Source organism: Camelus bactrianus, chromosome 34, assembly GCF_048773025.1.
Source record: "Camelus bactrianus isolate YW-2024 breed Bactrian camel chromosome 34, ASM4877302v1, whole genome shotgun sequence".
In the NCBI taxonomy this organism is placed as follows: domain Eukaryota; kingdom Metazoa; phylum Chordata; class Mammalia; order Artiodactyla; family Camelidae; genus Camelus; species Camelus bactrianus.
In genome coordinates, this window is record NC_133572.1 from 2,325,773 (window position 1) to 2,353,531 (window position 27,759).

The 27,759-nt window shown below is 49.4% G+C and overlaps 2 protein-coding genes across 2 annotated transcripts in view; one reads left to right on the top strand and one right to left on the bottom strand.

The window, feature by feature from the left end:
- Nucleotides 1-14,271, bottom strand: part of LOC105076702 (maestro heat-like repeat-containing protein family member 1) — a 63,654-nt gene extending 49,383 nt beyond the window's left edge. Inside the window, exon 1 of the mRNA XM_074357410.1 lies at nucleotides 13,887-14,271. The gene's annotated coding sequence lies outside the window, so the exon portion shown is untranslated. The remainder of the gene's footprint in view (nucleotides 1-13,886) is intronic.
- Nucleotides 14,272-18,598: 4,327 nt separating this feature from the next.
- FKBP4 (FKBP prolyl isomerase 4) lies at nucleotides 18,599-27,095 on the top strand. Its single transcript, XM_074357421.1, has 11 exons — nucleotides 18,599-18,764; nucleotides 18,908-19,262; nucleotides 21,112-21,256; nucleotides 21,696-21,838; nucleotides 22,670-22,790; nucleotides 23,041-23,197; nucleotides 23,813-23,903; nucleotides 24,004-24,087; nucleotides 24,353-24,538; nucleotides 25,036-25,275; nucleotides 26,314-27,095. Exons 2-11 carry the CDS (start codon nucleotides 19,158-19,160, stop codon nucleotides 26,419-26,421), a joined length of 1,380 nt encoding a protein of 459 aa, XP_074213522.1. The 5' UTR covers nucleotides 18,599-18,764; nucleotides 18,908-19,157; the 3' UTR covers nucleotides 26,422-27,095.
- Nucleotides 27,096-27,759: the final 664 nt, after the last annotated feature.

Below are 27,759 nucleotides of genomic sequence, written 5' to 3' on the forward strand. Positions count from 1 at the left end.
AGGAAGTGCTCAGAAACTAATAGGCTTACATTAAAAGGACAGAGGATGCAGCTTAAAGGGTTCTCCCACTGAGAATGAGGCCAAATGAGGATGATTTGAGCTCCAAAAAGAATAACGATGGTAATGTATTAAAGCCCACTGAGTAAACAAACAAACAAATAAACAAAACCATGGGTCCAAACTAGAGCTAAAAATGTGTGGTGATTGAGCTGGGGAGGGGTGGGGAGAGAGGATTCCACTTTGATAATAAATACAGAAGGAATGATACTATTACAACTACAAATTAAATAATTGATGCAAGCAAGAAGTGTCAGTGGAACAAGATATTCACGTGGCCTCAACGTATCACCTCACATATTACTTATTAATGGCAGAAGGGAAAAAGGAACTTCTATAATGGAGAGATCTGATGGACACCATCTTCACCACGTGATCAAACTTAGCATCACCAATAATGTAACTAACTGGTACTAGGGACCTCCTGATGCTGCAGTAGAAGACACAGGTCACCCACATTCCACCTGACTCCATAATGAGGAAACAGTCAGTCAGCTCCAGGTCGTGGGACAGTGGACAAGCCAACTAAAGACAAACACGGGGGGTGGCCTGTTTCTGGGGAAAGGAGGATGCAGCAGATGATCTCTGCTTGGCTCTGAGATGGGGAAAAACAGCAAGGAAGGAAATTTTGAGGATATTTGGGGAAATATGACCCTAAGCTGTTATGATAATGATAGTACTGTTGTATCAATATTAATTAATATTAAGGTCCTTGCGTATAATAATGTTATTGGAATGTCCTTTTGTTAAGGGGGTGCGCGCTGGAATACTTAAAGTGTCATTATAAAGTCTGGACTTACTTTGAAATGATTCAGGTGTGTGTGTGTGGAAAGAGAGACAGAGAGAGAGAATGAGTGAAATATTTATGCAAAATATTTTAGCAAATCGATGCACGTAGGTTGAAGAATAATGGCTGCTCATTGTACTATTCTTTCAGCTTTCCTACATGTAATTTTTGAAAAATAAAAAATTGGGAGAGAAATTAAGATCCAACAGTCAGAAGACACCATTAGGTGAGTAAAAATGGCAAAGTAGAGAGCAAAAGAAGATACATGTCACCCGTAAAATCCACAAAGGATTCATGTCCAAAATACATACCAGTTTCCTAAAAAAAAAAAAAAAAAATAGAAAAATGGGTTAAAAAAAAAAAAGAAGACACTAATGAACTTACCTACAAAACAGAAGCAGACTCACAGACAGTAAACAAACTCATGGTAACCAAGGGGAAATGGGATGAGAAGGGATAAATTGGGAGTTTGAGATTTGCAGATACTAGCTACTGTGTATAAAATAGGTAAAAAACAAATTTCTTCTGTACAGCACTGAAAACTATATTCAATATCTTGTAGAACCTATAATGAAAAGGAATATATTATGTATATGAATGACTGAAACATTATGCCGTACATCAGAAATTGTCACCTTGTAACTGACTATGCTTCAATTAAAAAAAAAATGGGTAAGAGACTTAGGAGGAATTTATAGAAGAGGATATCCAAATGGTTCATAAACACACTAAGACATCTGTCTCAGCCTCACTAGAAAGCTGGGAAGTTGAAATTAAAACCACAAAAATATGTCACTACACACCCACCAGAATGGCTTAAATTTAAGAGGTTTACAATAACAAGTGTGGCAAGGATGTGGAACAATGGGAATTTTCATATACTACTAATGGGTGTGTAAAATAATATAGCCACTTTGGAAAATAATTTGCTAAAATAATTTTGGTACTAAGAGTTGAAGATACACATGATCTGTGACCCCTTTCTAAGTACACACCTAGCAGAAATGCATGCTTGCTGACAGCAACAGACATGTATTTGACTGTTCATAATAGCCCCAAACTGGAAATGACTCAAATGTCCAATATCATCATAATGGATAGGTAAACTGTGATACAGTTTTATAATAATCACATGATGGAATACTATATAGCAACGAAGATGAACAAACTACAATCTCTCGCAGCAATATGCATAAATGTAACAAATATAAAATGAATACCAGACACATAATAACACTTCATTATTGCATATATAAAGAGTTCAAAAATAGGCAAACAAATGACCATGTTTAGGGATGCAAACTAAGATAGTAAAACTTTAGGCAAGGAAGTGATTTTTATAAAACATTAATGGTTATCTTGGGAGGCTGTGATGACTAGGAACGATCACAATAGGGAGTGTTTGGGTGCTGGTGATAGTTTTTTTTTTTTAACCTGGACAGTGATGACACAGATAATTTACTTTGTGGTAAATCACTGAGGTCTATATACTTGTACTTTTCGTGTATTTACTTAACAATAACAACAAAAAAGTTTTTTTAAGTTAAAGGAAAAATAGAAAATATAAGACAAAATACAAGATTTTATATTAAAATACAAGTAGCTATATTTTTAAAAGATAGATACAGAAAAGAAAAACATAAAAATTGAATTAAATAACAGGTAGAAAAGTTTCATAGCAGACTAGACACAGCTGAACAGAGAATGAGTGATCTGGAAGAGTAGTAAAAGTGATGCACAATATAGTACAGATGTATACAGAGATGAAGAAAATAAAGATGACATTTACATAAATTGCAGCAATATTCTGGACCTGTCTCCTAAAGCAAAGAAAATAAAAGTAAAAATAAACAAATAGGATCTAGTTAAACTTAAAAGCTTTTGCACAGCAAGGGAAACCATCAACAAAATGAAAAGACAACCTACTGAATGGGAGAAAGTACTTGCAAATGATATCACCAATAAGGAGTTAATATCCAACATATATAAGCAGCTCATACAACTCAACATCAAACAACCCAATCAAAAAATAGGCAGAAGAACTGAATAGACATTTTTCCAAAGAGGAAATGCAGGTGGCCAACAGGCACATGAAAAGGGGCTCAGCATTGCTAACCAGCAGGGAAATGCAAATCAGAACCACGGGATATCACCTCACACCTGTCAGAATGGCTGTCATCGAAAAGAACACAAATAACAAACGTTGGCAAGGACATGGAGCAAAGGGAACCCTGGTGCACTGCTGCTGGGAATGTGAATTGGTGCAGCCACTGTGGACAATAGAGGAGATTTTTCAAAAAACTAAAAATAGAACTACCATATGTTCTAGCAATTCCACTCGAGTATATATCTGAAAAAAATAAAAACACTAATTCAAAAAGATACATGTTTCTAGCAGCATTATTTACAATTGATCAGATATGGAAACAATCTAAGTGTCCATCAACAGATGAATGGGGATTTGGGGTATAGTTCAGTGTGGGTGGGGGTATAGCTCAGTGGTAGAGCACGTGCTTAGCATGTAAGAGGTCCTGGGTTCAGTCCCCAGGACTTGCAGTAACTAAACAAACAAACAAACAAACAAAACAAAACATTCACGACAACAGTGAAAGTTGAAAAAAAAAAAACTAATGGATGACTGGATAAAGATGTGAGATAGGTAGATAGACAGACTATGGAATACTACTCAACTATGAAAAAGAATGAAATTTGCCATTTGCAGTAACACGGATGGACTTGGAGGGCATTATGCTAAGTGAAATAAGTCAGACAGAGAAAGACAAATACTGTATATCACTTATATGTGGAATCTAAAAATACAACAAACTAGAGAATATTACAAAAAAGAAGCAGAGTCACACACATAGAGAACAAACTAGTGGTTACTAGTGGGGAGAGGGAAGGACGGAGGAGTAATAAAGGGGTAGGGGAGCGAGAGATACAAACTATGCATAAAATAAGCTATGAGGATACATTGTACAACACGGGTAATATAGCCAATATTTTATAATAACTATAAATGGAGTATAATCTTTTTTTAAAAAGAGGGGGAAAAAAGAAGTTTAAGTTTAGAGAAATGGAGAATAGCTTAATGGGAATTCCAAAAGAAGAGAGTGAATGGGAGAGAGGTAACGGCTGAAGTGATAATGGCTGAGAGTCTGTCAGAATTTAAAAAAAGGTATGAGTCATCAGATTGGAAAAGCACACCAAGTCTTTCACAGGATAAATAAAAATAAATCCATATCTAGATACACTGGAATAAAGTAATCCAGGAAAGTGAGAGAATCCTAACTTTCAGAGAAAAATGATTAACTGCAAAGGAAAACACCACCAGACCAGCAGCAGACTATGTCGTTCAAGAGCAAGAGCAAAATGAAGACATCTTTGGATATATTAAGAAACGTATTATTCACAAGCCGTCACTGAAAGAAATACTAATATACTTCCTTCCTTCAGCAAGGAATAAAATAAACCTGGAAAGGAGAAGTCGGATGCAAGAAACACAGGAACTCTGTACCAAGGGTTAATAAAATACTTAGTATCCTGAATACCTTCTGTTGGCCATCCAGACCTTTCCTGCGCCCTTCTCCACTCTGCCAAGTGCCTTGGGAGGCTGGCCAGCGTGGACCACATTAAATAGGCTCCCTTGTTCTCTGACTGGTTGGGTTTTGCCAACGGGGAGACCTAAGAGGGCACTGCAGAAAGGGAGGGTGGTCGGGTCGGAGTATATATTCTTCTGGTTCCTCCCAGCAGGGTGACCCTTGGCTGGGTGTACCCTCCGAGACCACTGCTTCTCTCAGGCTAGCTCCATCTACAGTTCTCCTTTCAGGTCCCCATAACTTTCCCTCCCCAAGTCCCTTCAGGTCCAGGGGAGACGAAACTCTGGTTGTTATTAGCCCAGGGTATTCCACTGTCTCTTGCGGTGTCAGTCACCTCTACCCACACCTACCCATCAGAACGAGTCACTTTATTTATTCATTAAACTCTCCTTGAATTGTTCTGTATTCCAGTTGGAGCATGCGGTTTGTTTTCTGTTGCGTGCCTGACCGACAAGCTGGTAAGTCTAAGTATCAAACACAAACAACAATAATCGCCACTAATTTGAAGGAGTTAAAAACATGATGGAACTAAAATTAGCCAACACAACACAAAAGATGAGAAGAGAGACGCTGTGGGGCCATCAAGGGGGTTAAGACCCTCATTCTGCTCAGGAGGGATATGGAAAACCAGCGAACTTTAAACTGCATTAGAAAAATAGAGCTCAGAATGAATGTCTAAAATTTCTACAGTAACAAAATCTGTATCTCCAGGTCTTGTGCGAGTTGCAAGCCCTCATTTCTAACTCTTAGACGTCTTCGTTGCTTGTAGGACTCCAACTCACTGCATCCCGCGTGGAACGTGTTTTCTCTCCATCCCCGCTGAGTCCCCACCTCCAGGCAGTGCGACTCTGACCTCTCCCTCCAGCACCACCCACTGCCCTCCCAGGAGAGAGGATTCTCCTGATGAAATGTACGTCACGTCCACCCCTTTCCTCGCGGCCCACGGCCACTGTCTTCGTTCATTCCTCGTGTTCACACTCACTTTCTCTCCAGGCCCAACCCTGTGCCTATCCCTGTTTCTGTCCTTCTCACCCACACCAGATGGGCAACAGCGCTACAAGGAGAAGCTCAGATGACACAGAGGAATGTCTCTTGGGAATCCTGCCCAATTGTTGAGAAACAAGCACATCTAAGCAACCCAGCCTGGAATGCTTGACCCAGAACCAGCCCACCAGCTCCTGTTCTAAAGAACCCAAGATGGAATGGAGCCCCTCCAGGCCCCCCCCCCAAGTTATGACTCCTGGAGAGAAATGGCTACCAACTTCCTCAAAATACATACCTTGGGAGAAAGTAACGAGAACACCAACACTGACAAAGTGTGCTGAAGACAAGAATCCAGAGGAGGAGATGAAGGGAGGAGCAGTGCACTACAGAGACCACACAGTGGTTACCAGCTTGCTCTGTGGAGTCAGTTCATCTTTGAACAGGATGCCAGTCGCCTTATCTGTAAAATGGGAATTAAAATAATGTCCACTCAAACTAGGAATAGGAAACTACTTCCTTACTATGATGAAGAGCATCTGTGAAACCCTATGGATAACAGGACACTAATGGTGGAAGACTGAATGCTTTCCCCCTAAGACTGGGAGCCAGACAGGACGTCCATCTCACCGCTCCTAGTCAACAAGGCACTGGAGGTTCTGGCCACGGTCATCAAGCAACAAATACATAAAAGGCATCCAGCCCTAAAAAGAAGAGGTAAAACCGTCTTATCCACAGACAGCATGACCTGATGTATAGAAAATCCTAAAGAAGCCACTAAAAAACAACTAGAATAAACAAGTTCCCCAAATCAACACACAAAAATCAACTGCACAAAGACTTGTGTATAAATGTTCACAGGTGCTCCATCCACAAGAGCCAACAGGCGGAAAGTCAAAGGCATGCTGACTGATGGATGACTAGTCGAGTGTGGTCCAGTGGGGTACTTACTATTCAGCAATGAAAAGGAAGCCGACACAAGCTACAACGTCAATGACCCTCAGAGACATCATGCTCCGTGAAGGGAGCCAGACCCCAGAGACACATGTTCATGATTCCAGTTCCATGAAAATGTCCGGAACAGGCAAATAGAGAGAGAGACAGAAAGTATATCAGTGGTTGCCTAGGGCCGGGCGTGACAATGGGGAGTGACTCTAATGGGGTAATTGACTAGAGTTTTGGGGGTGGTGGAAATGTTCTAAAATTAGACTTAGTGATGGCTGTTCAACTCTAAAAATCATTAAATTGTACACTTAAAGTGGGTGAATTTTATGGTAGGTATAGTATACCTCAACAAAGCTGTTTATTTTTTTAAGTTTTAAAATGATATCTACCTCTAGCACCCAGATTTTGGTCTCCAAATGCCATTTTCCACTTAAAAAAAAAAAAAAAGACTCCTTAGAGAAATTGTTGGTTCCAGGTCTAGGGCCAGAAATATATAACATGAGCCTGGAATATACTGCCACTATGACAGCAGAGAATCTAATCAAAGATTATTCATCTTTTGATGATCTGAGCGCTCAATTTCCAACGCGGAGAGGGGGTTTCACCCCCCACAACTCCAAGCACTTCTGGAACACCAGTTGGGTGTCCTAAATTTAGCTCAATGCTGACATTACCCACCTGGAGACAGCATTGGATTCCACAGGTTAAGGGATCAGTCTTACAAGGCTGTCCCTGCCCACCCCCTTCAGATGCCAGTCACAAGGCCAGGTTGTTACCTGGACTCTGACCAACTGGCTATAAATCAGAGGTTCCCTGCTCAGGTTTGATTCATTTGCTAGAGCAGCTCACGGAATTCAGGAAAACATCTGACCTGCTGTGTCACCAGTTTGTTGTAAAAGGATGTAGCTCAGGAACAGCCGGATGAAGAGCTGCACAGGGCAGGAGTGTGGGAAGGGCTGCGGGGCTTCTGCGCCCTCAGGGATGAGCACTCTCCCAGCTGCTCCACGTGCTCACCAGCCAGAAGCTCTCTGAACCCTGTTCTTTGGGGTTTTAAGGAGGCTTCATTAACTAGGCATGATTGACTAAATCATTGACCATTGATGAGCAATTCAAATTCCAGCCCCTCTCACCAATTTGGAGGTCTGGTGGTGGGACTGAGAATCCTGACGGTCCAATCACATGGGTGGGTTCACTGGCCACCAGCCTGAGCTCATCCCAAAGTGCCTTCTAAAAGTCACCTCATTAACATAAACCCTGTTGTGGTGGAAAGGGTCTTGTTATGAGTAACAAGACACCCATTTCACCTTTATGACTTTGAAGTGATTCAGGAACTGAGGACAACATATTAAGGGAAGTGACACTCTCACTGCTCTATTGCTCAAGGAATTCCAAGGGTTTTGGGTGCTGTGAGCCAAGAACTGCAGACAAAGTCCTAAAATATATGTATGAGATGACCAAATATATATTTCTCATAAATCACAACATCACAATTAGGCTGGTGCCAACAAGTCGCAGGAGCCGATCTGAAAGGGCTCCTTCTGTCTAAAGGTGGGGCATTTTGTACATTAATAAAGGTAATAATTGCAATGGATTGAAAAACACCAATTACATTTAAGTCTCTGCATTCAAGATTCTTAAAAAAAACAAGTGATCGTCATTGAAGGATATGAAACAATCTGTTATTTTGAAAAATGCTCAATAAAAGAACAAATCAAGCAATTATCCAACCTTTTCGATATAAGTTGTACCACTGGCTAGCAAAATAGTTTGTAAGAGGCAGAATCTCTCTATAGAAGTATGCCAGCTAGTAAATGAAGAAGGAATGATATAGTAATATTTTTCAATCTATAATTAATTAACAGCCACTAACATCACACACACAAAGACAACCTCCCTCATCTAACCTGAAGTTAATCAAGACTTCAGATCAAGCCACTAATTTACAGTAAATTCAGAGAACAGAGGAACAGGAGGTATGTGTGAAACTTCAGGAGAACATAAGTAGCAAAACCCAAACTATGGAGAAACGACCTGGTTTCTTCAATAAATAAATTGCAAGGGAGGAAAAAAGGGATGAAAGGAGAAATCTGTGGATCAAAAACCGGTAAGAGACACACATGTGGACCCTGGCACTGCACGTCCACGTTCGGTGCCCAGCTGCTCCCGTGCGGACGAGCAGGCTTCCTGCACCCGGAACGGGCATCAGCTTTTGGACGCCGGCTTCTGCGCACGGCCTCGCCTTCTCAGCTCGCACAGACCAGGCCTGAGCCAGCTCGGAGAACGCTGCCTGCCATGGCACAGAGCAGGGCTGCGCAGCCTCCTCCACAGAGAGGGAGCGCCTCAGGCCCAGCGAGCCCCACTCTTCGCCGCAAGCTCGCAGCTGGATAAAGCGGGCACCCCCCGGACGGACAGCGAGGCGCCGGCTGCGTTCTCACCGCACAGGCCGTGGCCTGTGGCCACAGGTCCCCAGCGGCTGGCCCGGAGCTTGTGGCCTCTCCCCAGGGCCCAGGTGGCCAATCCAGACACAGAACCAGCCCAGCTCCTTCCAGAAACCCAAGCATCCTCTGTGTAAGGCTAGCACGTGTCCTCCAGAAGTGCAGCCCTCCAGGCCTGAGGGGCCAGCCGCCACCTGAGGCCCGGTGGGCCTACTGGCTGCTGGCCCTGTGACAGGCCAGCCCATCAGGCCCCGCAGCGGCTCTCCACACTCCCCACCCTCCAGGCCCCGTGCTTCCCACACCCTTAACCTCTGCTCTGTATCCTCTCCCGACAGAGATGCTCACCCTGCAGTCAGCTCGTGTGTCCGTGTCTCCTCTCCTGAGCTTGTCCCTGGTCCCCCAACACTATTACGTTCCCCCGTTCTCCCTTCGTCACAGCACTGACCACTGTCTGAAAGCACCTAGTTCACTGTATGTCTTCCCCACTGACAAGCGTGTTCCGTGAGCTCAGGAAGCTTGTGGGTCTGGGTACCACTGTTCCTGGCCTGGAGCGCCTGCTCAGTGCACAACCCTTAAACAAAGGGATGAATGAGGGAGTTTCCTCCCTGCTCTGCGTCCCTGCCCCAGACCACCCCTCCGCCTAGACCCCTCTCAAACCCTCTGCAAGGCCTTTGGAAAAGCCTCCCCACTACGCCCACTTCCCTCTGTCCTCAACCTCTCCTCGCAGGCCCTTTCGTCTTCTTTCTTGGTGGAAACCTGGGGACGCGGCTTCTCCCGTGTGATCTCCAGCGGAGGCTGCTTGTTCTCTCCGGTCCGGCACCCCTCAGGCTCAGGCGCTGCACCCAGCACTTCTGGTCCTGCTGAACCACCTTCTCCCCAGCCCCCGCCAGGTGCTACCTACGCCCTCGCCAGGCAGACCCCCACCCACCCACCTGGGCCTAGATCAGACCCCGACTCCTTCGTACTCTAGCCTAGGTTATGTGCCCCTCTGGGGATGTTCTCATGGTACCCTGGCCTTCACTTACGAGAGCATTTTTTCATACCGAATTCAACTATTAGTTTACTTCTCTGTCTCCTCCTCCAACCCCGTCCCCCTGCACCAGACCTAAGCCCTATGGGGAAGGGGATTTATCACTGTGCCTGCCCATAACAAGCTGTCAATACGTATGTATTAAATGAGAGAATTCATAAGCTACTGCAACAGGGAGAGAGACTGAACACTGTGAGACCCAAGAAGCTGCTGTCATGGAACCAGTGGGGCATACAGTGGGGATGACCGGGGAAGCTGGACGTGGTGCCTCTTGTCTGTCCCGGGCTCAGCTCTCTCCTCCCCTGTCTGTTCTCCATCTCACCATGTGCCACCAGCACTGAGAGAGACCTCCACCCTCGTCCCACCCCATCTAATCAGAGACCACAACCTGTCATATCAACTTCATGTCCAGCCTCTCCTTCCCATCCCCCTGCCACCACCATAGTTCACACCACCATCTCCTCTCAAGCTACCTGTTTCAAGCACACCTTAACTGGCCCTCAGCCCCTGTACATCCCTCCTCTACACCGCTGGAAGAGCGGACTTTTTTTAAAAGTGCGAATCTGATTGCATTGTTCAAATTCAATCGCTGTGATGGCTGCCCGTGTCCTCCACGGTTCTGGTCCAGGCTTTTCTCTGCGCAGGAGCCAAGGACAGCCCTCCAGGGACCAGCTCCCGAGTCCTCCTGCCTCTCCCCAGCACCTTTGCTCAAGCTTGAGCTCGCGGTGGAGAGGCAAGCTCACCCTGGTCCCCCTGCTGGGATGCCCTTCCTGGCCGTATACACTGCAGGAAAAACCGATTCTCTTTCAAGACTCCGTTCAAGCATCTCCAGCAGAAAAGGAGGCTTCCCCACCACAGCCAGTGCCCCATTTCTCCCCACCCCTCCTTGGGAGTCCACAGTGCCCTGAAGAGCCTTCTGCCTTGGTGCCTCACCCCACTGTTTGGCATTTTCTGTTTCTGTGGCTGACTCACTTTTAGATCATCAGCCCCTCCAGAGTGGGGACCCGTATCTTAGCTTTGCACCCCAGCGCCCAGCGCAGAGCCTGCCCCTAGTGGGCACTCAGTGACCTTTGAAAAAGGGGCGGAATCCTAGGTCGCGCTGAGGGTGCGCCTGCGTGATGGGGAAGAGGCTGCTGCCCTCTCCTGGCAGGGAGAGGAATTGTCCGACCCTCAGACACCTTCCCTTCCCCACCTTTGCCCAAAAAAGGGAGGGGGGGACAGGAAGGAAGGGGAGGCAGAAAAAGGAGATGATGGAGAGTGGGGGGACCACTGAGCTGTCTGGAAAGACAAATTGGTCTGAGGCATTGGTGGCACATCTCTGGGGTCTCCCACTGTCCCCATGTCTGTGCAAACCAGGGTGCAGAACCGGGCAGTGCTTCAAAAGGAGGCCATACCCTCAGGTTGGGCTGCCTTCCTCCATTAAACTGTAAACTCTTTGGAGTAGATTTTACTGGCTTCTTGGTCATGTCACTTTCATGTATTTTAGTTGGTGACCACTAATTATCTTCCTCCATTGTTATAAAACATGTGTTTGGTTCTTGGGTATAAAAACACTGAATTTGACCACTAGCCTCTTCTGATTTTAATTTAGCTTCCTGCGGATAGGAAGTCGTCTGGGTTCTGGGTTTCTCTGCTCTGTCCCTTAGTCCAAATGCCAGCTCGGACCCCCTGCCCCCACCCCCTCCACGGTTTCAGCAAGTCCTGTGACATGGTGCGCCACCCCCCACCCTCACCCCCCAATCCCAGGGAGAAGCATGTCCTCAGCCCCCTGTGTAGCCACGGGGCTTACTGTGCGAACTCTATTTTCTGCTCAGTTCTGTTGTGAACCTGAAACTGCTCTAAAAGAATAAAGTCTACTAAAATTTTTTTAAAAACCATAAATAAATAAGTAAACCTAATTATCACCATTCCCCCCCCAAAAAGAAATAGACAAATAGGTCAATGGAACAGAAAAGAGAAGCCAGAAATACACCCACATAAAAATAGTCAACTGATTTTTGGCAAAGACAATGCAGGAGAGCTAAGATAGTCATTTCAACAGATGGCGCTGGAACAACTGGGCATCCACGTGCAAAAAATGAATCTAGACACAGACTTTACACCCTTCACAAAAATGAACTTAAAATGGATCCCATGCCTAAGTGTAAAAAGCAAAACTATAAAACTCTTAGCAGATAACATAGGAGAAAACCTAGGTGATCTTTGGTTTGGCCATGACTTTTAGATGCAACACCAAAGGCATGATCTGTGAAAGAAAGAATTGGTAAGCTAGACATTAAAATTTAAAATGTCTGCTCTGCAAAAGACACTGTCAAGAGAATGGGAAGACAAACCACAGACTGCAAGAAAATATCTGCAAAAGACATACCTGATAAAGGGCTGTTATCAAAAATATACAAAGAATGCATGAGACTCAACAGAAAAAAAATCTGATTAAAAAATAGGACAAAGGCCTTGATACCGCACCAAAGATTTACAGACAACAAATAAGCATATGAAAAGATGTTCCACATCATATGTCATCAGGGAGAAACAAATGAAAACAATGAGACACCACTACACAACTATTAGAATAGCCAACATCCAGAACACTAACAGCAAATGCTGATGAAGATATGGAGCCACAGGAGAGAGATTTCCTATTTGTTGCTGGTGGGGATGCAAAACAACCACTTTGCATGACAGTTTGGCAGTTTCTTTCAAAACTAAACATATGCTTATCTTACAATCCAGCAATCAAGCTCCTTAATACTTACCCAAAGGAGCTGACAACTATGTCCACACAAAATCCTGCACATAAACAGCTTTATTCATAACTACCAAACATGGAAGCAACCAAGATGTCCTTCAGTAGATGAATGTATACACTGTGGTCCATCCAGACAATGGAGTATTACTCAGCACTAAAAAAAAGACCTATCAAGCCATGAAAAGACATGGAGGAAACTTGAATGCATATTATTCAGTGAAAGAAGCCAGTCTGAAAAGGCTACATACTATGTGATTCCAACTATACAACAACTGGAAAAGACAAAACTGTAGAGACAAAAACTGGAAATAACCCCAACATCACCAACAATAGAATGGATAAGCAAGCTGTGGTACAATCACACAGTGGAAAAGTACACAACAAGGAAAGGAATTGAACTACTCCTGCGTGCAAGAAAACGGATGGATTTCACAGACATCATGTGGAATGAAAGTAGCCCGGCAAAAAAGTGTATACTGTATGATTCTTTTTGAATGCTGTTCAAAAGCAGACAAAAACTAATGGATTGCCAGAGGTCAGAACAGTGGTTACCCTTGGGGGTGGTAAGGTCTGGGAGGGGATATGCGGGAGCGTGTTGGGGTGCAGCCGTGTTCTGTATCTTGGTCTGGTAGTTAGAAGGTACACACAAACCTACAACTTGATCGAACTATACATCTATTTCTGTCTTTTAAAAAAGTGAACAGATACTATATTATTATCCATTTTCAAGATCTTTCTCAGCTCTGGGTCTCTGTGAGGCCTTCCTGGAACACTTTCCCCTCCACACACCCTTCCCTCCTGCACCTTGAAGCCGCACCACGCGGGTCAGCCTTACGTTTGCTCTAACTTCTCTGTATAAGCACCAGAAGGATCTGCGACAGAATCACAGATGACGTGCACCCCACAGTCCCTTGTGCCGACCCAGGAACCTAGTAGGTGCTCAACAAATATCTCTTTTTTTAGTTAAAAATGAACTCGGTATGTTTAATAAAGCTTGGTCTTACCGAAATCGCCGTAAAAAAAAAATTGCGTTCCCGCCCACACGACCGAATTCCAGGGGACAGAGGAGGCGAGGAATGTAAAGACCAAGAACAGTCCGTATAAAAGCTTCAGAAGAGCCGCCCGGTGATGTTACCACAATGACGCAGTTACCAACAGAAACCAAACTACAAAGACCTGGGCTGCCAAGCAGGCCCTGCAGCCGAGCACCGGGCGTGCGCCTGGCTCCGCGCCCCCCGCCCGGCCGGCGCTCGCGCTCGCTGGGGACGGACCCGGAAGGGGCTTTGCGCTTGGGGCGAGGAACCTGGTGTCCGGAGTCCTCCGGCGGCCCAGGCGGAGGGGGCCTGGGGCGGGCCGCTGTCCTTCAGGAGTTCCTCCTCTTCCCGAGTCAGTGTAGCCCCTGTCACGTGCCAGCCAGCGGCTCTGGGTCCCCAGAGCCCACCAGCGGGCACGGAGGCCGGGGCGCGCTCTAGGCCCCCGGAGAACCAGCCCTGAGCCCCCAAAGAAGCCCCAGGCGCAGGCTCTGCCCCAGCTGGTGAGACCGAGCTCCGTCCCTCGGTCCCTCGGTCCCTCGGTGCAGGGCCGAGAGCCACGCCTGCGGCTGCGTCCCTCGCGGCAGGAAGTCCCGGCAGCCGCGCCCACCGACCGGGCCTGAGCCGGGGGCTCCCGTCAGCGCGCAGTCGGACTTGCCACCCGCCTCAGCACCTGTCCTTGGAACAAATCGGCAGCCACCGGCAGGGCTGTCACCAAGGGAAAGTGCAATACTGCCCCACAGCCCTTACTTCATCGCCCAGTGCAGGTGCGCTCCAGATGCTGCTTACCAGCGCTCTGCCCAAGGACCCCAAGGACGGAGGGCCGCCAGCAGCCAGGGCACGGCGGCCCATCCCTAAGTCCCTCAGGGGCGGCCGCCAACTCCGAGGCTCAAGACCTCCGGACCCACTTACTAAATTTATCTTTGCACCAAATGGCCGTTTGTAGGAAGGAACAGCGGCACACATCAGTGGGCGCAAGTCTTGAGGACAGGGGTGTTCTCCACGGTAAAGAAAGAGGATGATTGTGATGTCAAGTAATGGAAGCCCCTGGAAAACCCAGAGCCCCTTAAGAAAAAAAAGGAAAAAAAAAAAAAGACACCTTTTCATCCTCCCTAAAGGTATATGAGGCTCTCTTTGGCCTACCCAGGAATCCCGGCGAGGATTCCCACCCCATCTAGGGCTCCCAGGAGCCCAGCAGGAAATGAAAGCTCAGGCAGTCAGCCCGAGGAAACGCCAGAGCAGCTCCCTGGGGGGCCCTGCTTGTGAAGGGAAGGGCTGCTTAACACTCCACCTGCAGGGCCCACGGGAAGGGGTGAACTCAGAGGTGCTCGGAAGACACATTTCGGTTAAATGCTGAAAGGATAACTATTAAAGTCAGTATTTGACTAAAGCTGACTATTTCTAACACAGAATGAACTTCTGAGATACAAGGAATCTGAACTTTCACATGCAGGTTTTACAGTTATTACAACTTAAACGTTTTATAATATTAGCAGACCACTTACAGAAGTGTGACGTTACACCAAAGGAACGGTCATTTCTTCATTTCACAATGAGGGCGGCTGAGTCGGCCCCAGGGTCACTGCCGAGCACATTTATGACATTAAATACACATTTACTCTCCCCTGAGGACGATGGAGGGCAAGATTTTATTTGTCCCAAAAGGCAATCCTCGCTCTAGTTATGCTAATAAGATATGAGGAGAGCCTAGACAAACATGTGATCTTTGACCACACAGGGGTTTGGGGAGGCTGGAAATTACACTGAAATAGTCATCTGGCCACTGGACCCTCTGATGAACGAGGCCAAAGCCTAATTTCAGTGCATCCAGAAATACAGAAGGATGAAAATTGGCTAGTTTTGATCATTCCTAGGAACAAAATAAAAAATACATACATCTGAAGCAGGAAATCCGATTTTATTTTTAAAAAGAAGGAAAAAAACTCCTTTCTTTCATCAGGAAAGCCACCAAATATCCCATCTTCCTACCCACAAGGAGATGAGATAATGGTGGAGACCAAGACCAAGTCTTCACTTTCACGGGGCTCCCAGTCTTGTTGGGATGACAAAATGACAAAGCCACTACATCAGATTGTCAGGGTAACTAAGTGTTAAAGAGCAAAAAGCACAGATGTGACGTCACACCAGGAAGAAGCATCCACTGGAAATGATGGAGCAAAGCCTTGTCTGGACCAGTCAGTGCTCTCAACCTGAGGGCTGGAGACTCGGGCGTCCTCCAGGCCTCCTACTCCTCATCACAGCAATCAACAGGCTGAATAAATAAAACATGGCACAATATAAAAAGAGAAAATAAAACAAGCAGAAAAATGGCACACATAAAGCTTACCGCTCATCTACTTGCTACATGCCATGCACTGCCGTAAGTACTTCACACGTAATAATTATCATTTAATCCTGGAAGAAAACCCCGGCGAGAGGAATTATCAGAGGTGAAGAAAACTTGCCCAGCGACCCATGGCGTGTTCAGTGATGAAGCTGCAGGTCTCCATTACATGTAGACACCACACAGAGGCCCAGTCTTTCACACGTATGGAAATGGGCCTGTAATCTCTCAAAGAAATAAATAAGTGTTTTATGAAATGTGTAGCAGCTGTTTTGGTCAATAGTACAGCTTATATTTTCTCAGTCAACAGACACCGAAAGTAGCAAGAAATTATGTAAGTGTCCTTCACATTTTGGGTATTAGATTTCTGACACTCATCATGTTGGTGATGTTCTAATTCTCAGGTTGGGTGGTATGTTCTCAAGGTTAATTATGTTGGTATGTCATATAACATATGCACGCATGTATACACACACACACACCACCACACTCATCGCACATTTCCTTGAACGATTCAACTATTACTTTTTTTTTTTTTTTAACATTTAAGAGCATTGGCAGTCTGAGAAGGTCAAAACAGCACTTTAAAAACAAGGGATTTTCAAACAAGGGGTCTTTGGTTGGGGAGGGTAAAAGCTCAGTGGTAGAGCGCATATTTAGCATGCAGGAGGTCCTGGGTTCAATCCCCAGTCCCTCCACTGAAAAAAACCAAAAACACACGGGGTCTTTGTGCCTGAGGGATGGGCCTGGCATTAGTGAGATGTACCAGGTGAGTTCCCAAAGGCTCATTCTGGCAATAACAAAACTTCTAATCACACCAGGAGTTACCTACAGAGTAAGGTGGATGATGGGGGAGGGGCTCTCTTCCTCTAGCCAAAGGAGAAAATTTCAAAAGGATTTTGAACGACTGAATGATATCACTGAAAAAAATTATGTTGTTACACATCTTTAACGGGAATATTAATTTCACCGAGCTGGGACAGGGATGTGGCAGAGGAGGGAAAGAACAAAACATCTGTGCACTTTCTGCACTGTATGTGCAAGTTTCACAATCCGAAAAATATAATGTAAATAACCAGAAAAAACTCTAGAAATAAGGTCCTCCCCTGGAATCCAAGAACCCAATGCCTACTGCCCCCTCCCCTCTCCAAGCCCCTCAACCACCCATTGACTGAATGGGCCCAGAACCTTCCTCCCACAACCTTTCCCTCTGGCTCCTCCCCTTTCCATCCCACAGTATCCTCTCCTCGCTTACAGAACTCTGTGTTTTTAGCACTTTGTCCACATCTCACCTCACCGTCATCACACTAGAATAATGACTGTTATTTATCAACCACCCGTTGAAGGTGGGCGCTGGGCCAGACACCTGACATACACTCCCTCTTTTTAGCCATTACAGCCACACTTATTGACAGCTGTTACGATCCCCATAACCTGCCCCAAATCAGTCAGTGCGAGGGCGACCTGACTCTTTGCTTCCTCCGAAGCAGAGGCTCCAGCTACTGTCATCATGTGTTTAAGCAACAGCAGGCACACCCTCACTGCTCCGCTGACGTGTGCGACAGAGACAAAAATTAAAAGGATGCAGGAAAGCGTTACACTAAAGGTAGACTTTCCTTTTCTCTCCCAACTTGCTCTGCCGGATAATACCCAATGGCCCTAGCCTCAAAAGAAACCAGCACACTCTTGAGAATGAACAGGTGCATAAGCTAGCAGCAAGATAACTGCGACCCCACAGGCCAGCACCTTAGCCACCACTCGTCTTGGGAAGTTTAGGAGGGCTTTGGCACTGTTACTTCTCACCCTGCTGAGGACAGTGTAGAAGAGACATAGTTTTAACCCCTAGTGAATCAACCCCCGCCCCCCCCCCACGCCCCGCCAGTCCTCTGAGGGTACGCCCAGTCATCCAATGAGAAGTGTCTTAGTCATGGCTAAAAGCGTTCGCAGTAAATTGCTGGAGGAAACGGTTCTATTTCTTCAGCATCTTCTTCCAGTCGAGTTCAGACAGAAAGGAAGGACTGCCGTCAACTACCTAGCTATGGTATGGTATTGAAAGTTCATCCGTAACAGCCCTTTTAATTACCTACCTAAATGGGACACTTTGCGTGGCACAGCATAGTGCTAAGCAAACAGCGAAGGCTCCAAAATTTTTTCTTTTGTGATATTACTGGAATACAAATTCATAGAACTATTTGATACTACGCACCAAGCACTATGCTAAACTGAGGTTAAGTACTAAGAAAAAACAAACAAAAAACAAAGACCCTCCATACCAGAATCTTGTCAAAAGGTTATTGTTTGGATAACCGGGCGCTGCGGTGCATCGACCTACCGCGCAGATGCTATGCACGCCACAGAAGTCCGTAACATTTAGGAACCCAGTATTAAGAAAGTATTGCTTTCTATGGACTTTCAGTAAAATGTCATGACTTTTCTTGAGTTGAAACCCTTAAGTATTAACCGAAACGGCAGTTTTATTATTGTCGGGGAAGGTCCCTTTAATACGCGCCCCATTTGAGTCCTTACAGCTCAGCGAGTCATTTCTTGCAAACGGGCTGCTGGGCTCGCAGCATTTTGCAAGGCCGAAGGCGGCCCGCCTCCCCCGCCCTGGGGAAACCCCGCTGCCTCCCCGGCTCTGCGCACTGGGGCAACGCTCTCCACCCGCTCTGCGTTACGGACGCGCGCCCAGCGAGGCGGGGAGGCCGGCCGCCCGCATCTCGGGCCGGGGAGACGCACGCGCGGCGCCCACGTCCGGCTGCGCGGCGTCGGATGCTGCGGAGGATCGAGAAAGATCTGGAAGAATCCGGTTAGACCGGGAACGGGGTGGGGGGAGGAGGCCGGGAGAGCGCGCAGCAGGGGCGGGGGCTGTCTGCGGAGTCCAAGGGTCCCAGGACAGGGGCGGGGCCAGGCGGCCGGCGGGAGGAACAAACCAGAAACCACCTTTCGCAGGAGCGCCCTGAGCGCCTGAACCCGAACCGGCTCGGCCGCCGCCGTCTCTAGAAAGTTCTCCCCCCACGTCCCTCGCGGCCGCCCGGCTCCTCCCAGCCCCTCCCTCCGCGGCGGTGGGACCAATCGCTCCCCTGGCCGCCCACGACCCACCTCCTCTGCCCGCGCGCGCCGGAGCAGAGGTGCGCGAGCCCCGGCCGGCCGCCCGCACAGCCGCGCATATCCCCGCGCCCGCTGCCCGAGAAACGGCGCGATGACCGCCGAAGAGACGAAGGCGGCCGAGAGCGGCGCGCAGTCGGCGCCGCTCCCCCTCGAGGGGGTGGACATCAGCCCCAAGCAGGATGAAGGCGTGCTTAAGGTAAGGGGCGAGGGGCGCCCTGGGGGTGCTGGGGGCGCCGGAGAGCCGGTCGCCGCCGCTTCTCAGCCTCCGGCCGGGGCTCGGGATGCGGACGGCCGCCTCTGCAGCTTCCCGGCCGGCCGTTGAGTGGGTCGTGCAACCGCGGCCGGGCGCATCGCCTTCTTGGCTGGGCCGCTCGTTCCGAGCGGGAGGGCGGCCACACGTGCGGAAAGGAGAGGTCTGGGCTGTGGCCACCCAGCTCCTCTGTCCCCCAGCCCCCCAGGCCCGGGAAAGGCCCGGGAGCGCAGCGCCCGCTTCGGCTGCGGCGTGCGCGGGGAGGGGCGCGGCGGGAGGGCGGGCGCGCGAGCTGCAGGGAGCCCGGCGGCGTGCACCGCCCTCTCTGCGACCCTGCGACCAGCTCCTTCCCTGCCGGCCGCAGCCGGGGAGCCCCCGGGCCGCCTGCTTCTCGGTGGTGCGGAGCTCGCCGACCCCGGCAGTTAAACATTAGCCGGGAGTTGAAGCGGGTCCCAGGAGTTATTTCTTGGCCCGCGGGCCTTTGTGCGACTTGGTGCGCGGGCCTGGCGCCCTCCGCCCTCTCGTCACCCCTTTCCTAAAGGCTGGGACCCGGCTAGGTCACCCGCTCGGCCATGCCGTCCCCCTCCCCCCGCCCCGGTGCATGCCGGGACCTGTAGTCTCTTCACCACCCCTCACCCCACCCTCGGCCTTCCTGAGCTCGGGGTGCGGGGCTGGGAGGAGATGCTTTTGCTTGAGAGCCGGCTACCACGTTACCGCCCGAAGAGCCAGGGGGAGGGGTCTGGGACCCAGTCAGTGGGGCATCTTGACCCAGGTCAGGATAACCGGCTATGCTTCAGAGCCAGGGCTTCTGCGCTGTCCAGGATGGCGAAATCCTAGCCCGGATTCGTGCCCTGTCCTCACCCAGTGTTTCTTTTCCTCCTAGCTTCCCACCGCCAAGCCCCACAAGTGTGTGTGTCTTGGGCAAGTTGGGGACCTCGGGGACCTCCTGGCTGGTCCAGAAACGCACCTGGCTACTCTCCCAGTGTGCACGTGGCTCCCAGGGAGACTCATTTCCCTTCTTTCCTCCACTCCTTCCTCTTTACTTTTCTATTTCTGCTTGAGTTCATTGTCCATTCCATTGTGGAAGCTTGCTCTTAGAGGGTAACCAACCACACACCTGCCAGGTAGCCCACAGAGGCACCTACTAGAAATGCTAAAGAAGAAAAGTAGAGTCTTACAAGTTTCTGGGAAATACTCTAGCTTAAACCGAGGACCTAAATAGCCCACTAGTCAGGAATGCTCAAGTCCCAAGTCAGAGTTGAGGGCCTGGCAGAGAGCCCCGTGCTCATCACAACCTGGTATTTACCTCTTTTGGACTGCTCCTGTTCCCTTCATTACTCGCGTTTCTCTTCTCTGTCTAGACCAGACCCTGATCTGATGACCGGCGTTTAAGACAGATGAGGAGAGGTAGCACAAGTGCTTTTCCTTTTGCTGCTGCTGATGTTTTACTCAGCCTTTAACCAATTAAACCCGGTAACAGCTCTGACGGAGACGAGCGTCACTACTTTACCAGAAAGGTCTGGAGAGTTAAAGTGACTTGATAAGAACATTCAACAAAAACTTGAACTCAGGTGTTTTGTCTCCAGTTTTTCAGACTAAGTCATGTCACAGTTCAAGACAGGGAGGTCAGTTTCTAGCCAAGCTCCATATCAGAGTCATTTGATGACTGGTCAGTTGAGTTACTTACAAGGAGGCAGAAGAGTCTGTGGGTGCTCCCAGTGGAGACATGCAGGCAGTCTTGGGGCCTCTCTGCTTCCTTCCTCAGGTGCTCACCACCTCCCTTTCTTCCTCCCAGGCCATCAAGCGAGAGGGCACCGGCACGGAGATGCCCATGATCGGGGACCGTGTCTTTGTCCACTACACAGGATGGCTGCTGGATGGCACCAAGTTCGACTCCAGCCTGGACCGCAAGGACAAATTCTCTTTCGACCTGGGGAAAGGTAGGCATGGTTAATAGGCTGGTAGGATAGGGGTGTGTAAGCTGTTGCAAGCTGAAACCACATTCTCAAGCTTTAAAAGGAGTAGTTTATTACAGTCTGTTAATTTTTTTCCTGTTAATTGCTTTTTCTTCCACTGTCTCGAAACTATATTGATTTTTATCTCATTCCTCTGAACACCTTACTTCCTCTTTGGGACTGGACTGCCTTATTTCTTGAACCCCTTTGTTCTAGAGTTGCGTGGTTGGTTGGTTTGTTTTGAAAGAGGTCTGAGACCTGACAGCATTTATCGCAAGCAAGTTTTCCACCTTCCCGGTCCCATTTCTAAAAGGTGTCCTGCTTCCCCTGGGGCATGGATGGCACAGTCAGTCTCTTGGGCCACTGTCTGAACCAAGAGTCAGATCCCAGTCAAGGAGAACATGTTTGTTTTCTGTACCGACAGGGGAGGTCATCAAGGCTTGGGACATTGCCGTGGCAACCATGAAAGTGGGGGAAGTGTGCCACATCACCTGCAAACCAGAATATGCCTATGGTACGGCAGGCAGCCCTCCGAAGATCCCTCCTAATGCCACGCTTGTGTTTGAGGTGAGTGTCTGGCCACAGAGAGCAAGGCAGAGAGCCAGCCTTATCTCCACCCAGCTTCTGGCTGCCCTCCAGCCCTTCCTGCGGCTTGGAGACAATGTAGCCGAGGCTGAGGGCCTGCCCTTAGGGGAGGGGGAGAGATGGAGAGGGCAGCTGGCACTGCTGTGCACATTGCCTGCTGCTGCCAGACCGTGGCGGATGATGGAGGTGTCAGGTGGGAAGAGGTAGCCACAAAGCCCTCTTCAGACTTGAAGCAGCAGAGTCAGGGGTTCAGGCATGTTTATCTCAAGAGTGGTGCACAGAGGAGGTGTGCTGTAACTGAAAGTAGTCAGGAGGTCATGATCTATGTGTGGTTGTGAGTGACAGCAGGGAGCACTGGTGCTCTAGAGATAAGGGGAGGGGGACGATGCCTCCCCCATGGGTCAAGTCGGGGAGGAAAGCCTTTGCCGAGGCAGTGGAATTTGACATGTTCAGTCTTGAAAAGGGTTGAGCCCTAATCAGTGGGTACTTGGAAAATGTTCAGAAGACTCCTGAGAGGTAGCGGTCATTTCTAATGCCTGTCGCATGGGGCTTCTCTGGTGGCTGAGTGAGGACCGTCTGGAACGTGTGCTTGTTCTGTGGAGCAGGTAACAGAGTGATCCCCTGCAGTTAAATTGAATCCGTGGGGCCTGCCCACCTCTACCGAAGCTGACACGAGGGCCGCTGCCAAGAGCTCAGCCGCTCTGTCCATGCCCAGTGTGGCTGCCCTTGTGATCAGACCGGGTCTGGCATTTACCAAGGACTCTTTTGAGTGAGAGAGGAGTTGTGTCATCCTACGGACGTCCTGTCCCACAGGTGGAGCTGTTTGAGTTCAAGGGGGAGGACCTGACAGAAGAAGAAGATGGGGGGATCATCAGGAGAATACGGATTCGGGGCGAAGGCTACGCCAAGCCCAACGACGGTGCCATGGTGGAGGGTGAGACAGTACAACCTGGGATTTCAATTCGGATCCCGACACTTGGGCCCTGGGTGGATTTGGGCGACCTCATGCCTTTCTCTGATCCTGTTTTCTTATCTGTAAAATGAGGGACTGGACCACGTCCTCTTAACACCCATTCATGTCTGAGAACGCAGCAAGGGCGTGTGGGGGCAGGAGGCGGTGAGGTGGCACCCTCCTCAGCCACCGGCCCACTCACGGCGCTGGTGCGCTGCCTCTCCCTCGCCAGTTGCACTGGAAGGGTACTACAAGGACCAGATGTTTGACCGGCGCGAGCTCTGCTTTGAGATTGGTGAGGGCGAGACTGTGGATCTGCCTTGTGGGCTGGAGAAAGCCATTCAGCGCATGGAAAAAGGAGAACATTCCATTGTGTACCTCAAGCCCAGGTGAGGAACACTTCGGCCCAGGTGTGGGCGCTTTGTAGAGCAGGTGGGCGAGCCGAGGTCCACCGGGAGTTGTGTAACTGGCCACTTGTGTCCCATCCCCTGCATGTACTCCCTGTGGCTCTGCCCACCCGCCCCCACAGTCATCAGCATGAGCTCTTCGTTGTCTTCAGGAGCATGGCCACAGTTATCCACGTCTCCTTGAATCCAGTCCCGGCTGCTTCAGATTCCCTTTTTTGGCAACATCAAGATTTTCATCTCCCATTAATTTATTCAGTCATTAATGATACTTACTGAAACACACCTACTGTGTGCCAGGCACAATGCTAAAAATTCCTTAGTATTCAAAGACATTATCTGTGCCTTCTAGTGACTCTTGTTTAGTGACTCCATTTAAATTAGTAAGCATTCCAGTACGTAGCATGAGTTATGAGGAGGGTGTGTGAGACACTAAGAGACCAACTAACTCTAAGAGGTCGGGGAGGATTTTGCCGAGCAGGAAACATTGCACCAAGACTCAAGGGATGGGGAGGAACTTTTCCAGGAAGGAAGAAGCCTTTCCAGTGGGGAGCGGGTTAAGTGCTGCTGAGGTGACCTAGTGTTTTCTTGTCCCCACAGCCATGCCTTTGGCAGTGTTGGGAAGGAAAAGTTCCAGATCCCACCAAATGCTGAGCTGAAATACGAAGTCCATCTGAAGAGTTTTGAGAAGGTGGGTTTGTTCATGGTCTTCCCTACCGTGAAGTCAGCTTCCCCCAAGAGGTGACTCTCTGGGGCAGCTGACAACTTGTTCACCCCTGGGTGTCTGGCAGGCCAAGGAGTCTTGGGAGATGAGTTCAGAGGAGAAGCTGGAGCAGAGCGCCATAGTGAAAGAGCGGGGCACCGTGCACTTCAAGGTGAGCCTACGGCTGTGGCCCCGTGGCCAGCCCGTGGGGGCGCCTCTGCATTCGCCTTCTCCCCACGACTGAGCGCACGTTCTGCTGTGGAGGGGGCAGGCTGGCACCTGCCACCTTCGCCGAGCATATGAGAGCCAGCTGGTTGAGCCTGGGGGTGTAGGGGAGGCAGGACTCGCGCAGGCCATGGGTCACTGGTGACTCCAGGGTGCGACGGCCTGGGGCTGCTGAGCCTGTGCTCTGTGCCTGAGCCTCCCTCCCATTCTAGGAAGGCAAGTACAAGCAAGCTTTACTGCAGTACAAGAAGATTGTGTCCTGGCTGGAATACGAGTCGAGTTTGTCTGATGAGGACGCGCAGAAGGCACAGGCCCTTCGGCTGGCCTCCCACCTCAACCTGGCCATGTGTCATCTGAAACTACACGCCTTCTCAGCTGCTGTTGAAAACTGTAACAAGGTGAGGGCGCGGAGGTAGCTTTCACAGGCAAGGTCAGGTGAGCTGCTGGAGTGTCTGAAACTTGCCTCAGTGACTAGGGTGGTGGGGGCAGGCGGAGCAGCAGAACTCTGAGACCGAGGACCCAGGAGCCAACACCTTGGCCTTAGTGGTAGGAGGTGGCGGCAGAGGTAGAAGGAGACGTTGGATGGAAGAACGGCCCCCGCACTTCCTCCCCGGCTCGCCCTTCCCTGTGCCTGCCTCACCCTAAAGAGAATGGAAACGTCACAGGGTCTTCTCTTTCATCTAAAGACCTGGCTTCCCATTCTGCCTCTCGGACTAAGTGAAGTTCCCTGCTAGACCTTGTCCTTTCCATGGAATGCCCAAGACTGGTCCTTTCCGGGCTGGAGCCAATGCTGCCGTTCAGCCGCATCCCACTGAGGGCCACCTTTGGAGCCCAGTCTTGGACTGAGAAGCTGCAGGATCTGAGGTCTTGCTGTTGCTTCCTCCCTGTGTCTTAGGCCTTGGAACTGGACAGCAACAATGAGAAGGGCCTTTTCCGCCGGGGAGAGGCCCACCTGGCAGTGAATGACTTCGACTTGGCACGGGCTGACTTCCAGAAGGTCCTGCAGCTCTACCCCAGCAACAAAGCTGCCAGGGCCCAGCTGGCTATCTGCCAGCAGCGGATCCGCAAGCAGCTCGCTCGGGAGAAGAAGCTCTATGCCAACATGTTTGAGAGGCTGGCTGAGGAGGAGAGCAAGGTGAGCGAGGATGGGGACAGGGAGCAGTTCGGGTGGACAGAGAAGGGGGCGCTACCTTGTCCCCGTGCCCAGCCCAGCCAGCACGGGCTCTCTGTCCAGTCACGGAAGCCAGAAGCTGTCCTAGTCCCTGGAGCGGTAGCACACGTGTTCTCAGTAAAAGCCCTTCTGACGGCCGGCATTCTTGCAGGATCAGGCCCCAGGGTCAGGCTGGCTGCTCTGTGCTCACGTTCCTTGTGCCCATGTAAAACACAGGTTTCAGAAACGCAGGTATCTAGGGCGAGGGAATAGCTCAGTGGTAAAGAGCATGTGCTTAGCATGCACAGGGTCCTGGGTTCAGTCCCCAGTCCCTCCATTTAAAAAAAAAACATAAATAAAACCTAATTCCCCCCCCCCCAAAAAAAAACTCAGGTTAGGTATCTAAAAATTGTAGCATGTAATCTTTAAAAATTGTACTTACGTATTTTTTTTTCAGGCTAAGTCTTCAAAATCCAATGTGTATTTTATATTTAAATCACTCTGAACCAGCCATATTTATTTTTTATTTTTTTATTATTGGGGGGGGTTAATTAGGTTTATTTGGTTTTTTAGAGGAGGTACCGGGGATTGAGCCCAGGACCTCATTTATGTATGCTAAGCACACGCTCTGCCACTCAGCTATACCCTCGCCTCTAAACCAGCATAGTTAAGTGTTCAGTATCCACACGTGGTAGTAGCTACCCTGGGTAAGTACCATCTTACACAGTAGTGCAGTAAATGATGATGTGAATTCATAATTTTGTACATGTGCAGCTCTATCTTTAGGACATCTAAAAAGGGAGTTGCTGTGTCCGTGTAATTCTGTCAGAAGTTAGCGTGTATTTTTTTTCACTTGGGGGAATCCGCAGTTTGGGCACAGACTGTACAGGCGTCACGTGCTAGGCAAATACAGGGGTGCCATCAGATCGCAGGTGGCAGAGGGACAGGGAGTAAGTGACTTTCCCATCAGAGGGACAGGGCCAGATGAGAACTAGGATTCATCCCTCCCTCTCCTTGTTGCAGGCCAAGGCAGCCACAGCTGCAGGCGGCCGTCAGGCCGACACAGAGATGAAGGATGAGCAGAAGGATGCGGCACCCGGGAGCCAGCCTCAGGTGGAGGCAGAAGCATAGCCCCTCCCCAGCCCTGCTCCCGCGGCTGCCTGCCTCCCCGCTCCCTCCCCTGCTCCACCCTGTTAGTTTTGTAAAAACTGAAGAATTCTGAGTGAATTAGACCTTTATTTTTCTATCTGGTTGGATGGTGGCTTTGGGGGAAGGGGGAAAGGACTGGGCTGGGGAATCGAGGTGGAGGGTCATTTTAGGTGGTGTCACCCCCCCTTCCCTCGCCCCTTCCCTCATCACATGGGAACGAATGTCTACCCACACGCACACTCATCGGAACGTTAATTTATTTTGCTTCCTCTGTTCGCTGTGTCCATTTTCCAGATGGTAGAAGGGGCAAGTGGTAGGGATGTGAAGTCTGACGAGAAAGCAGGGTGGAGAGGGAGACTCCAGACAGCCCTTTCCTCCTCCCGGTCTATTTCCAAACACGTGGCCTCCATGTGGGTGCTAGGGGCACGGGAAAAACCACTGCTGTGCCCGTTTCCTCTCTGCTCCCTTCCTCGCCCCAGATGGTGTGGCTGATGGTGTCTTCTGGTGTCATGGTGACCACCCCCTGTACCCCTTCCAGTATTTCCCTTTCTCAGCCAGGCCGTGTCCCCACCCCCTCAGCCTCTTCTCTGCACGTTGCTGAAGGTCCAGGCTCGCCTCAAGTTCCGTGTTTGAGCAATAAAATGGAAACAATCAAACCTGGGTGTCAGGCAGCCCTTTCTCTTTGGCCTCAGGGATGGGTGAGGTGGGTGGCTACACCAAGGGGGCAAAATTAAAGGAGTCGCCCACCTTATCCCCACTCCTGCTTAAAACTCGGCAGCTAATACGGAACCCGCGGGCTGTAGCTGGGGCCTGTGCGAAGGCCGGCCTCGTGGTCCCCGTGCTCCCTCCCCCAGCAGCCTGGTGGGTTTCAGTAGCCGGTCTTCTTCCCTAACACTTAGGAAGAGGGAAACACAAACATCTAAATTGCAGGAACTGGGAGTTCGTCTTGAGGTTAGATTTATCTGCGTTCGCCTCACTGATGCAGTAGGAAGTTCACGCTTTCCTGGTTACCTAACAAGGTGACACCAGTGTTGTCAGCAACACCTGTCAGTCTCCTTTCACGCAATTAAGGGGAGAGGGAGGGACAGTCAAGCCTGGGAGCTCTGGCAGCCCCTCCGGCCCACTCTCCAGCTTTCTTCTTGTCCTTACACTTGAACTGCTCTGACCCCTGACTCCCAGGGCACTAGGGGCACTGGGAGAGGCCAAGGGGCATGGCAGCCATGCTGAGCCTTGTCCGGAGAACTGCTTGCAGGCCAAGGCCTGTACTTGTGCCGCCTCCCTCGTGTGTGGGCTCCCAGGTCCTTTCTGCACAGTGATACG